Source organism: Schistocerca gregaria, unplaced genomic scaffold (genome assembly GCF_023897955.1).
Source record: "Schistocerca gregaria isolate iqSchGreg1 unplaced genomic scaffold, iqSchGreg1.2 ptg000396l, whole genome shotgun sequence".
NCBI lineage: Eukaryota > Metazoa > Arthropoda > Insecta > Orthoptera > Acrididae > Schistocerca > Schistocerca gregaria.
In genome coordinates, this window is record NW_026061835.1 from 290,326 (window position 1) to 303,605 (window position 13,280).

At 39.0% G+C, this 13,280-nt stretch overlaps 1 protein-coding gene across 1 annotated transcript in view; it reads right to left on the reverse strand.

The window, feature by feature from the left end:
* The window catches only part of LOC126311052 (chaplin-A-like), a 120,168-nt gene that overhangs the window by 54,586 nt on the left and 52,302 nt on the right, over nt 1–13,280 (reverse strand). The window contains exons 9-10 of the mRNA XM_049992123.1: nt 7,990–8,026; nt 4,257–4,294 (exon numbers count right to left, since the gene is read on the reverse strand). Of these exons, the coding sequence (XP_049848080.1) occupies nt 4,257–4,294; nt 7,990–8,026 (75 nt within the window). The remainder of the gene's footprint in view (nt 1–4,256; nt 4,295–7,989; nt 8,027–13,280) is intronic.

The following is a 13,280-nucleotide window of genomic DNA, read 5'->3' on the forward strand; positions in this document are numbered from 1 at the left end:
GGATCACAAGTTTGTGTGTACATTCATAAGGCAAGGACTCTCTCCATAGGAACTGATCATCCTGTGCTTCAAGAGAGAGAACTGTGTTGGGTTATGTGTGTCAAAGCAGTATCAAATGGTAGAACACAAAACTTTGTCAAGGTAGCCATTTGTGTTATGCTCTGTGAAGACTTACACTGACTTTCTTGAAGAAACTGAAGGACAGAAGGATGAAATCAAGTCTGAGCCACAGTATCTCAAATCTTGGTGGTACTGTATTCCACTGGCATCACTAACTACTTAGGTTGCTGATATTGATTAGATTGCAAGTTGCAAGCTAAGATCTTTGATCAAAGCACACGTGCGATTGTGCATGTGTGTCCGTTTGGTGGGGCCTGGAGAACAGTTGGCTGGAGTGCATATGGCTGGCAATTTGTTACTTTTGGGGGACTCCCACTATCCAGTGCAGGACAAAAGATACCACTGAAGGTCGAGTCAGTGAGAGAAAAATGGACCAGATTACATGAGGACCAACAGCGGTGCCATGCAAGAAGACATACGGACATTGCACACAACCTGCTTCGCAAGTTACTGGCTTACTCTACAAGCTTAAATTTTATCGCTCCTTGATGATCACAAGTGGGGGTAGGATGCAATAATACCCTGGCTAAAATCCTGCATAGTCACTGCTCCTTCACAACTGACTCAAGTTTTGAGTTGTTTTGTTATATTTGAGTAAGGTCATATCTGTGTTATCTAGAATTGCATCTGTAATAATAATGCACCTATGAGTGATTCAGTGCATGATCATCAGTAAATGTTATTAATTTCAATTTGTGTTCTGGGTCATGCATCATGCAAGTGTAAGAGTATTCCGTGTTTTAAGTCTCATGATGGGAATCTACTCCAACACAATCTGTGTCAGAGGCAAAGCAACCTCGGTACATGTGTACACTTGAGCTAATGTATCAGGACGTGCTTAAATTTTTGCTTCTGAATAATGCAAATTTTAAGGAGTGTTAATTTGTATCTCTAGTCAGTTGTGCCAAGCATTCACATTTTCTACTTCCTGGCCCTTATTGTGTGAAGCTTTATTTGTGCAGACCACTGTTCCCATTGATGTGTGTCAGCGGGAAATGACATGTTGCTATTCCCTGAACACAGAGCAGAGGTATGTTTGCATTTGGCCATGGCAGCACTTCTGTCATCACGTGGCACCCAGATTGACTGGCAGTATGCTGCCCCTACCAGTCAAACTGTGGGGCCTCGAAGGAAGTGGGGCAGGAACCAGTAATCTGCTATTATTTTAATGATTTATTGAAATCAGGAGATTAAGGCATATTTCCTAAGCCTGAGGTTCCTCCTCATTATGCCTTTAACTACTTGCTTAAACCTAGCATTCTTAATCCTAATTCTCAACACGTTTAGTTTAAACCCTGTTAGCTATCAGTATAAACTGTCAATCGTTACCTCAGTGAATAGTCATTAATTAACCCCACTTGGGGAATTTGGCTGTTTGCTCCTTGTTGACTGTGGTAGCTCTGCTGTAGTTCTCAGCTTATTCTGAATTTTGGATGAATGTATATTTATTAAAGGCAATTTTTCATGTTTGTCTGCAATGTACAGGTTACTGCTTAAGGGTTATTCTTTCTTTTTGTTGTGTGTTAAACATTGCTGAGGGACCTTCCAACAGCAACAATAAGTGATGTGACTTGCAAATCTTCCTGTGTTTGTATGAATGTTATTCAGTTGTGTAATAGTTACAAAAGCAGCAAGTTCTTAGCACATTTAATGTCTGTCATTGTAAATCATTTAACTCATAATATTTTTGTTTAACCTGCCCAACTGCTGCGACGTTTCCTTGTTTTGTGACCCGTGTACTTCAAATTTCATGCCCTGTTTGGAATGGTACAACTGACAAAATATGGCTTCTAATTAATTAAGCCTGTTCAAGTTTCAACTGTGAATATCGTGACTTTAAGTAAGTTATTAATTTGTAATAATAATAATAATAATAATAATAATAATAATAATGTTGTAAATAAGAAAGTGTATTACATAAAATAACAAGTTACAAAATATGCGAGTCCACATTCCATTTCTTTTACTTAAAGCTGTTCCAAACCTAGTTGTGAGGTATCAATGTCTTAATTATGTAAGAAGAGCAGCAATGTGACTCACCCATCCTGGAACACACAACTGAAGATTCAACAGACAGATTCATTGTTCATCTTCCATTTCAGGAAGAGCTGAGTTTGTTATTCAATTCTTTCCACAATACAGCAAGATTACTCTATTAAACTGAACAGAAACTTGCAAGACAATCAAAGTTTGTGGAAAGCTACACAGAGTTTATAAGGAAGTATGAAGATTTAAGACATATGGTAATAGTAGTTATGACAGATGCCATTTAATATTGCATGCCGATGAATATTGTGGAGGAGTGATAGATTTGCACCACTTCAGGAATACCAACGAAAGACAATCACATAAAAAATGACTTGTGCCCCCTTCCTTGCAGCACTGTGTCTGTTATAATTAGCTCATGAAGAGAGTGAGCAGAGTGAGGCAGCAAACATTCTCAATAATCACTTCAGTATGGACCACTTTATCTCAGTTTGTGATACAGTAAGGGTTGAAATTCAGCTCCAACAAGATCTCATGATGATATTGATCAGAAGTTGATCTTCACTATGGAAATGGTACAACAACAGTGCCAAACTATTCAAAAATATCCCCTCTGTGGAGCATGAAACACAACTACTTTTACTGCTTGGTAATGATGAGGATATTAGAACACCTAATTTATTCTAGCATCCAGCTTATGATCATTCAAAAATTGTAAACAATGTCAAAGCAACACCTAGTATCTGCAGCTTCACTAAACACACACTACTCTGTGACACATCAAACATTTTTAATTTCTTTGGATTAATTAGACACATTGTCATCACATTTGAGATATGTTTGCAATATCTATGGCAGCATAGGTTAATGTGAATTGGGCCCTTGCCCTCAGAGTTTCACTCCTTGTGGCAGACACTATATAGTCAAATTCATATGACATACAGCATGCACATTGATCGTATAATCATTGCAGGAGGGACACCTATCAGCAAACATAAATCAGTACAAGATTTGGATGATCATCCAAATATTTATCACTTGATTCTATTTCATGTATCAGAGACCTACCTGAATATTACTGGAAGCAAATCCCAAAAAACAAAAGTAGCTACACCCTTACTTTTACTTCACTCAGCACAATCTGTGATACATGAGCTACCAAACATGAAGTTAGTTTTATTGAATTACTAAGCTACATGTGTTAAAATCTTCACACCCAGAGACAAGATGATCTCACTATGAAAATCACAAGATATCTATTAAATAGCCACACAAATATCGAAAGAAGATTTTTTTTAAGTTTGTCTGGCTATGATAATAGCAAGAAGTGTGACTACTATCAATGTAGGAATGTACGTCTTGTGTAGTTGCAATAACTAAATATTTTACACAAATTAGTTATCATATCTACTGCTGTGTAACCTAAAACTTGGCGAAAGTTACATGTTTCACAATGTCTATAGGACCGATGAACAATGGCTGCAGCAATAAAGTTATATTTTAGTTCATACAGTTGATTTAAACTTTTATTTACTTCAGGAATTTTTTTCTCTTGTGGATGAACTCTGTTGCAAATTTATGAAGAATTTCTACAGAGTGGGAAAACGATAGTTGCACTATTAGGCTTCACCGTACCTGCTGATTTTTGGTTTATTCCTTGCTACCCCATTCCTGTTCAGTGATGTACCTAGCCCATAGATCTGTAAGCACAGTGGCAACTGTCATTGTATCAGGAGAAAAACCTGAAGGTGAGCTGTCATTAGCCAGTATGAAAGTATTGTTTGAGAAAGTTTTTGGATTCTTCAGTACACAATTTTATCTTGACAATTTATTTGAGATAACATTTTGGTAATCAGTGTAAACAAAGTTGCATATGTTGTAGGGGCCAGGAAGGAGTGGAGTGGAGTGCAAAAAAACAATGAGAAAGAAAGTGGAGATGAATAGGATACATAGAAAGGAGTTGATTAATTAAAATGAGGTTGTGAAGGGCAGCACACACAAGGGATGAAAACCCTTGGCTGATGAAATTAGTGAGCACCCTAGGAGGAGGGCAGGAAACTGTGTGACACAAAACCAAACTTGTTTCGCTACTGGTGAAACTCACCCATGCTCTGACAGTCTCACAGGTGCTACCCTCTAGTTTCACTCACCTGAGCAGTAGGAGGTGGAACTTGCTCCTCGACAGGCCCTGATTGCGAGAAAAGAAATTGCGTGTTAATATAAAAACTACTTTATCTGCAAAGGTAAAAAAAAACAGGTGATTAACTAAGAATGTTACAGTATGACATGATAAAGAACAGAATTATTCAAAGTACTTACGGGCATTAAGCCAGGTTGAATTTTCGACAACTGCCGATATTTCGGAGGATGCACACTCCGCCATTTTCAAGGCTTAAACACCGATACATTTCCTCCCCGTAGAGGTAAATAATGTGAGACCTTAGTTTCTCCTGGCGTAAACTATGTTCAAAGTACTTACGGGCATTCAGCCAGGTTGAATTTTCGACAACTGCTGATATTTCGGCGGATGCACACTCCGCCATTTCCAAGGCTTAAACACCGATACATTTCCTCCCCGTCGAGGTAAAAAATGTGAGACCTACGGGGAGGAAATGTATCAGTGTTTAAGCCTTGAAAATGGCGGAGTGTGCATAAGCCGAAATATCGGCAGTTGTCGAAAATTCAACCTGCCTGAATGCCCCTAAGTATTTTGAACATAGTTTACGCCAAGAACACAATTATTTCAATCTTTTAGAGTGCTTACTGATCAGTGAATAACTGAGCATCTGATCTACATAATTATGTACAGCAGTGAACATTACTAACCGAGTTCCATAAAGCCAAAACTTTATTCCAGTTGGTGGCTACTGTCTGAAGACTGCATAGTGCAAACAAATTTTACTGTCAACATTTCACATAATTAAGGTCAAAATTTTACAATCCTGTAGTAATGTGCTTATTGAAACAAACAACTTTATTTAGCAGGATTAACTCACTGTGGCAAGTGTAACAGGTAGGAACAGTGTATATGACTGGATATGCAGCCGCACTCATTGCAGGCATTGCCAACATTATATTCATCAAGAAGTTGACAATAAGAGCACTTAGTGACTTGCAGGAAATTCACCCCCAATTTCAAATTATCATGAATTTTTCTCAGGAATACCTCACACAAAGTAATACCAAAAATTTTGATCACTTACCACATTTTTGATGTTCGTGCAGTCAAACTGCCACATCAAACAAATGCAATGCAACCCTTCTTTCTTTATTTACAGATGGGTAGATATAGCCACAAGAAGGCATGGAAGATGATGTGGGGTACTTCTCAGGTGCTTTCTTCACAGGGGTGAGGTGGGAAGAGCTTTGATGGGTATGGCAACAGGATGGAGCAGGAGACATAACAGGAATTAGGTGGACGTGGGCGGTGTACCATCTGGATGGTTCCTTACAATTCTGTCTTGTGAAATTCAACAGAGGGCTCTCTGTTGCTGGCATATTAAGAGGCTTGAAACGAACTCAGTATAGCTCATCTTTCCCATGACAGACACTGCATAGTTTCTGTACAGAGGCCCATAACACTGGACAATTTTCCAGTACTCCTGCAATGCACAGCCTTCATAGATCACTGCACAAGGGCTTACCAGCCCACCCAGGTCACAAACTCTACATCAACTATAACTTCAGAGTGCCATGACTATACAAATAAGAATGCAGCCCTCAATATTGACATCGCCAGTGCAACCTACACTTTAGGTGCCTACAGCAGTGCTTCTCAGTTTTTACAGACAGAGTGCTAAAATGGAGAGTAAAGGAATAGTTCTCATAGTAGCAAATATCTTTTAGTGCATCAGGGCATTCTCTACCTTGCCTTCACTAGAAACCTGTTTCATGCTGTTACACACAAAATGTGTTGCAATGAAGCTCTATTCCCCTTGTCTACTAAGGAACATCTCTCTTCTTGTGCTATTTACAATACTTCTTTGTTTCTGGAAACTTATTACCAGTGTCTTGTGTTCCCGTCAGTAGCCTTCATCTCTGTGTCATTCCACGTCACTATCCTCCTTCAATGATGATGTTGCCCGATTCCGGCATTATTCTTCCAGGTCTGTGCCTCCTGGATGGCACTCCATGAGGATGTCAGTTGTCACATTTTTGGTGCTGTTATAGACAACTTTTCCTCTGAGCACAACAACAACATTGGATAGGACACCACTAGTGCAACTTGCAGTGCTCACCTAACACCTTGAAGAATGATTCCCACATTAGTTATAACCTCAGAGCATATCAGAACTATTTTTGTGTTGCTTGCACTAGGAAGCTGCTTCACTTGCACAACATTATCATGTGCCTTCTTTTTTGCAACGAAGTTACAACGGTATGGCTACCTGAGCAAACTAGGTGGGACATGGGATTATGAGTGTGGGTTGCACATGGCAGTTGCCTCCTGGATTCCCTGTAGAGAGTTGAAGCAGGAATACAAATAGATTGGCTTAGGAACAGACTGTAGGGAAAATCTTAATGGGAAATATTTTATAAACAAAGGAAAAGTGATACTGTACATACATTATCATTGGATACTTATTATCAGCCATTCTCTCCACATATGAGATAATATTTCTCCTATTGAGACAGGAAAGGGTCTGAATCGGTGAGAAACAGACAAATGAAGGTGAAGGTGGGAACCCTCCTTGCATCATATTCTATGTTTCTGTGACCCTTCTGGACTCCAACTTAGTTAGTGATGTTTCTCATTCATCCATATCTTCCTATTCCAGCACTGCAGCACTGCTCAGCCCCCATTCTGCCATTGCACGGAGTCTTCAATATTCTCCTTAACTGCTAACACTCCCCCCAACCCCCCCCCCCCCCCCCCCCCTCACCTTACCACACAACACATGCTCACACACAGCCAGGTTACCATCATGCTACTGCAGGGCAGCATAGGAGTAGCGACTACCAGCTTGAATGAGTTTTGTGGAAGTTAAGGATGAGTTAAGAGGGAATAACACATGTTCAAATTAAGAAAGCTGGTATGGGTGTGCAGTTTGTAGGACTGGAGATGACCTCGAGAATGCAGTACACATGTTTTGGTGCTACCAACATATCAGGGACCTTGTACTCTGTAGCATGCTGTCATTTGGTAGTCAATTAGCCTCTTTGCAGGTGATGGGTAACTGTGGCACTCAGATGTGTCAGGCTATTTCACACATCAGACAGATGGCAAAATACTGCTTTGGGAAAGAAGAAGGATTACAAGGACAGTAGTCCTCATATCAAGACATAATGATGAGGTTTCAAATCACTAGCCATGAATGTGGTTAACTTGATCTGGTCCCCAATAACTTTGTCAATTTTCCTCTTTAAGATGCTCAACTATGCTGAGCAATCGTTGTATACTTTAAAATATTTCTCTCAAGATGATGATTTTAGTATGAGCCATGACTACAGAATAAGGGGACTGTGATCTAAACATTACTACTTGTTGTAGTGTGCCAATTAGTAATGTGAGCTTACCTTTACAATGACTTATTTTTTAAATGTCAATTTACTACTTAAATATTTGTCTTCTTCCTCTTTGATCACGTTTTCCTCACAATCTACCACAGTACACTTTTCAAACACAACTGCACCTTTGTGACCAATCACTTGTAGTTACAATGGCACTGCCAATTTTCAGTATGAATTATGTACTAGGTAATTAATATCCAGTGTCAGGTTCTAGCATAAAATTCTGAACAACTGTTTCACTGATATGCTTTAGCACACAATCAATGAAGAATTAATGTCAAAGAAAATTATGAAAAACTGTGCCACACAAGATAACATTAAAGTGATTACTTTAACATATAATTAAGCTACTGAAGAAAGTGAAAATCTCACCTGCTACTACCTCTTCTGCTTGCACCTCTTGTGGATCCTGCAAAAGAAAAAATAATAATAATAATAATAATAATAATAATAATAATATGAATAACTTTACATCAACCTAATTTAAGTGTAAATCAAATACCTTAAATGTGCCAGTGGTATGTCATCTCACTGCACATGCCCTTGTAATTGTTAATGAGTTGGCAAATTAAATATTGATAGCGATTAGGAATCAGGTGCAGTGACAAGTATATGGATATGAAATTCTATTAATGTGAGACTGATAAAGCTGCATAATGCTCCAAGTTAAGAATCACAAAATATTTGAGTTTTAATTGAGCTTAACGGTCTGAATTCCAGCTGCTACATACAGCCACTGTCACAGAGTAGGACAAGGTGCCCACAAAACGCAAGTCAACAGAATGGGAAAGCAGACCATAGTTGCTAGATGTTTGAAGGCTGGTGTAACGATACTGCCAGTGACCAAAATAGAAGTACAGCATAGTTTGCTGGATCAAACACCCCTCACAATGGCCTGGTGTAGTAGTCCAAAGGATAGTGGAAGGGGAAATGTATAACAGACCATTATAAAATCACAGCTCATAGAGATAGTGATAGGGTCCATCATGACTACATCTGCTGCTACTCGGACAGGAATTTGTGAGTTGATCTTGGTCCCAGAGAGCCATTTGAGGTTCACACACACAAGAGAGAGTGAAATTGTTAAAAGAACTATTACATTATATAAAGCCAGCTTTTTGCTATCCTTAAGAGTTCGATGACACTGTGTGTGCAACTGTTTATAATGAATGCAATTTACCATCATAGAATGATGGTTAAAAACATGGAGAGCACATCTCTGCATGTGAGACGAGTCACTAAATGGCTCAGTCAATCGAGTGAATGTGACATGGCGCAGTAAAGATGAAGTGCAAGAATGGAACATTGTGTCACAGTAATGATTACATTTGTAAGATATTCTACCTGGGCACCACAACTGGGGAAATAATGTTTCTCGAAGGGTGCCAGGGACCACTGAAATTCTTGTCATCCTTAGAAATCTTCCTTGTGGGTGTGCACAAAGGTGGCGTAGGAATCAGAAAATGGATGTTGTTGTTGTTGTCTTCAGTCCTAAGACTGGTTTGATGCAGCTCTCCATCCTATTCTATCCTGTGCAATCTTCATATCCCAGTACTTACTGCAACCTACATCCTTCTGAATTTGCTTCATGTATTCATCTCTTGGTCTCCCTCTACGATTTTTACCCTTAACACTGCCTTCCAATACTAAATTGGTGATCTCTTGATGCCTCGGAAGATGCCTACCAACCAATCCCATCTTCTAGTCAAGTTGTGCCACAATCTCCTCTTCTCCCCAGTTCTATTCAATACCTCTTCATTAGTTATGTGATCTACCCATCTAATCATCAGCATCCTTCTTAGCACCACATTTGGAAAGCTTCTAATCTCTTGTCTGAACTATTTATCACCCACGTTCCACTTCATTACATGGCTACACTCCATACAAATACTTTCAGAAACAACTTCCTGACACTTAAATCTATACTCGATGTTAGCAAATTTCTCTTGTTGAGAAACACTTTACTTGCCATTGCCAGTATACATTTTGTATCCTCTCTACTTCGACCATCATCAGTTATTTTGCTCCCTAAATAGCAAAACTCCTTTACTACTTTAAGTATTTCATTTCCTAATCTAATTCCCTCAATGTCACCTGACTTAATTCTACTACATTCCATTATCCTCGTTTTGCTTTTGTTGATGGTTGTCTTATATCCTCCTTTCAACACACTGTCCATTCCGTTCAACTGCTTTTCCAAGTCCTTTGCTGTCTCTGAATAAACTACAATGTCATCAGCAGACCTCAAATTTTTTATTTCTTCTCCATGGATTTTAATACCTACTCCAAACCTTTCTTTTGTTTCCTTTACTGCTTGCTCAAAATACAGATTGAGTAACACTGCAGAATTTGAAAGAGTATTCCAGTCAACATTGTCAAAAGCTTCATATAAGTCTACAAATGCTAGAAACGTAGGTTTGCCTTTCCTTAATCTAGCTTCTAAGGTAAGCCATAGAATCAGTATAACCTCATGTGTTCCAATATTTGTACGGAATCGAAACTGATCTTCCCTGAGGTCTGTTTCTACCAGATTTTCCATTTGTCTGTAAAGAATTCGCATTATTATTTTCCAGCATGACTTATTTAAAAGATAGTTCAGTAATTTTTCACACCTGTCATAACCTGTTTTCTTTGTGATTGGAATAATTCGAATTATTCTTGCAGTCTGATGATAGCAAATGACAAATGGTCACTTGGTTTCTTACCATAGATACTTGGACTACTTCAAGCAATGTTCATGTGCTGATGGCATTACAACTAAATTAATCCTTGCAAGACATGACTATATCTCACGTATTTGTAGAAAATGTTGACCAGTCTGTGGGAACAGAATTTAAATTGCATCGGAGTTCAAAAGCTTTCTGACATTAGGAGAGAGGTAGGTTTTTCTGTAAAATAAATGCAAATCTGAAATCAAGAAGGATACAGACCTACATGGCACAGCACATATGGGAACAAACAGCAGACTTCCTGCAATACCAAGCACTTTGCGCATTTGAAATTGATCTAGTCCCTGATAGTGCTGCATTTGTCATGTGCCACTTGCCTCATACTTTGCAGAAGTGCAGAAAATTCAGGCAAGCCACATGTAGTGAACACAAACCTATTCTGATGCCCAACAAATTGTTTGCTTAATTGCTTAAAGCGTGTTTGTAGGGCTTCTAGTTGCACATCTGTATGCTGTCATGCTTGTCAAAAATCACACCACACAGAAATAAAACACACAAAATGGAAAAAGGTAGGGGACTGTCCTAGTGACAAAATACAAACACAATGGTATACATTCATCACCTGCATTGTGTTATTGCTCACCTAAATCATCCCTGGCAAACAAGTATTGCTTACAACAGTGACAATATGGTTAAAAGATAGCAGTGGCACATGAAAAACTTATGCTCTCTCAGTTTCTGACTTGCAGACATGATTTATATCTCAACCATGTGCACAGTGCCTCTGACTTCACAAATGGCAAAGTAGAGCACACATTCAAGGAACAGATGGAATCAAACCAGAAACAAAACAGTGCATCTTCATTCAAATTGACTCGTGTATAAAAGTCTTCATTTTACCTTCTGTGTGTTTAATGTTGCTGAAGATAACTGACATCTCATCTCAATCACATTGTGTTGGATTTGATGAGTATATAACTTGTTGATCCAGAAATTTGGTCACCTGTCAAGATGGACATGTTGCTGGGATCACAAGTTTGTGTGTACATTCATAAGGCAAGGACTCTCTCCATAGGAACTGATCATCCTGTGCTTCAAGAGAGAGAACTGTGTTGGGTTGTGTGTGTCAAAGCAGTATCAAATGGTAGAACACAAAACTTTGTCAAGGTAGCCATTTGTGTTATGCTCTGTGAAGACTTACACTGACTTTCTTGAAGAAACTGAAGGACAGAAGGATGAAATCAAGTCTGAGCCACAGTATCTCAAATCTTGGTGGTACTGTATTCCACTGGCATCACTAACTACTTAGGTTGCTGATATTGATTAGATTGCAAGTTGCAAGCTAAGATCTTTGATCAAAGCACACGTGCGATTGTGCATGTGTGTCCGTTTGGTGGGGCCTGGAGAACAGTTGGCTGGAGTGCATATGGCTGGCAATTTGTTACTTTTGGGGGACTCCCACTATCCAGTGCAGGACAAAAGATACCACTGAAGGTCGAGTCAGTGAGAGAAAAATGGACCAGATCACATGAGGACCAACAGCGGTGCCATGCAAGAAGACATACGGACATTGCACACAACCTGCTTCGCAAGTTACTGGCTTACTCTACAAGCTTAAATTTTATCGCTCCTTGATGATCACAAGTGGGGGTAGGATGCAATAATACCCTGGCTAAAATCCTGCATAGTCACTGCTCCTTCACAACTGAGTCAAGTTTTGAGTTGTTTTGTTATATTTGAGTAAGGTCATATCTGTGTTATCTAGAATTGCATCTGTAATAATAATGCACCTATGAGTGATTCAGTGCATGATCATCAGTAAATGTTATTAATTGCAATTTGTGTTCTGGGTCATGCATCATGCAAGTGTAAGAGTATTCCGTGTTTTAAGTCTCATGATGGGAATCTACTCCAACACAATCTGTGTCAGAGGCAAAGCAACCTCGGTACATGTGTACACTTGAGCTAATGTATCAGGATGTGCTTAAATTTTTGCTTCTGAATAATACAAATTTTAAGGAGTGTTAATTTGTATCTCTAGTCAGTTGTGCCAAGCATTCACATTTTCTACTTCCTGGCCCTTATTGTGTGAAGCTTTATTTGTGCAGACCACTGTTCCCATTGATGTGTGTCAGCGGGAAATGACATGTTGCTATTCCCTGAACACAGAGCAGAGGTATGTTTGCATTTGGCCATGGCAGCACTTCTGTCATCACGTGGCACCCAGATTGACTGGCAGTATGCTGCCCCTACCAGTCAAACTGTGGGGCCTCGAAGGAAGTGGGGCAGGAACCAGTAATCTGCTATTATTTTATTGATTTATTGAAATCAGGAGATTAAGGCATATTTCCTAAGCCTGAGGTTCCTCCTCATTATGCCTTTAACTACTTGCTTAAACCTAGCATTCTTAATCCTAATTCTCAACACGTTTAGTTTAAACCCTGTTAGCTATCAGTATAAACTGTCAATCGTTACCTCAGTGAATAGTCATTCATTAACCCCACTTGGGGAATTTGGCTGTTTGCTCCTTGTTGACTGTGGTAGCTCTGCTGTAGTTCTCAGCTTATTCTGAATTTGGGACGAATGTTTATTTATTAAAGGCAATTTTTCATGTTTGTCTGCAATGTACAGGTTACTGCTTAAGGGTTATTCTTTCTTTTTGTTGTGTGTTAAACATTGCTGAGGGACCTTCCAACAGCAACAATAAGTGATGTGACTTGCAAATCTTCCTGTGTTTGTATGAATGTTATTCAGTTGTGTAATAGTTACAAAAGCAGCAAGTTCTTAGCACATTTAATGTCTGTCATTGTAAATCATTTAACTCATAATATTTTTGTTTAACCTGCCCAACTGCTGCGACGTTTCCTTGTTTTGTGACCCGTGTACTTCAAATTTCATGCCCTGTTTGGAATGGTACAACTGACAAAATATGGCTTCTAATTAATTAAGCCTGTTCAAGTTTCAACTGTGAATATCGTGACTTTAAGTAAGTTA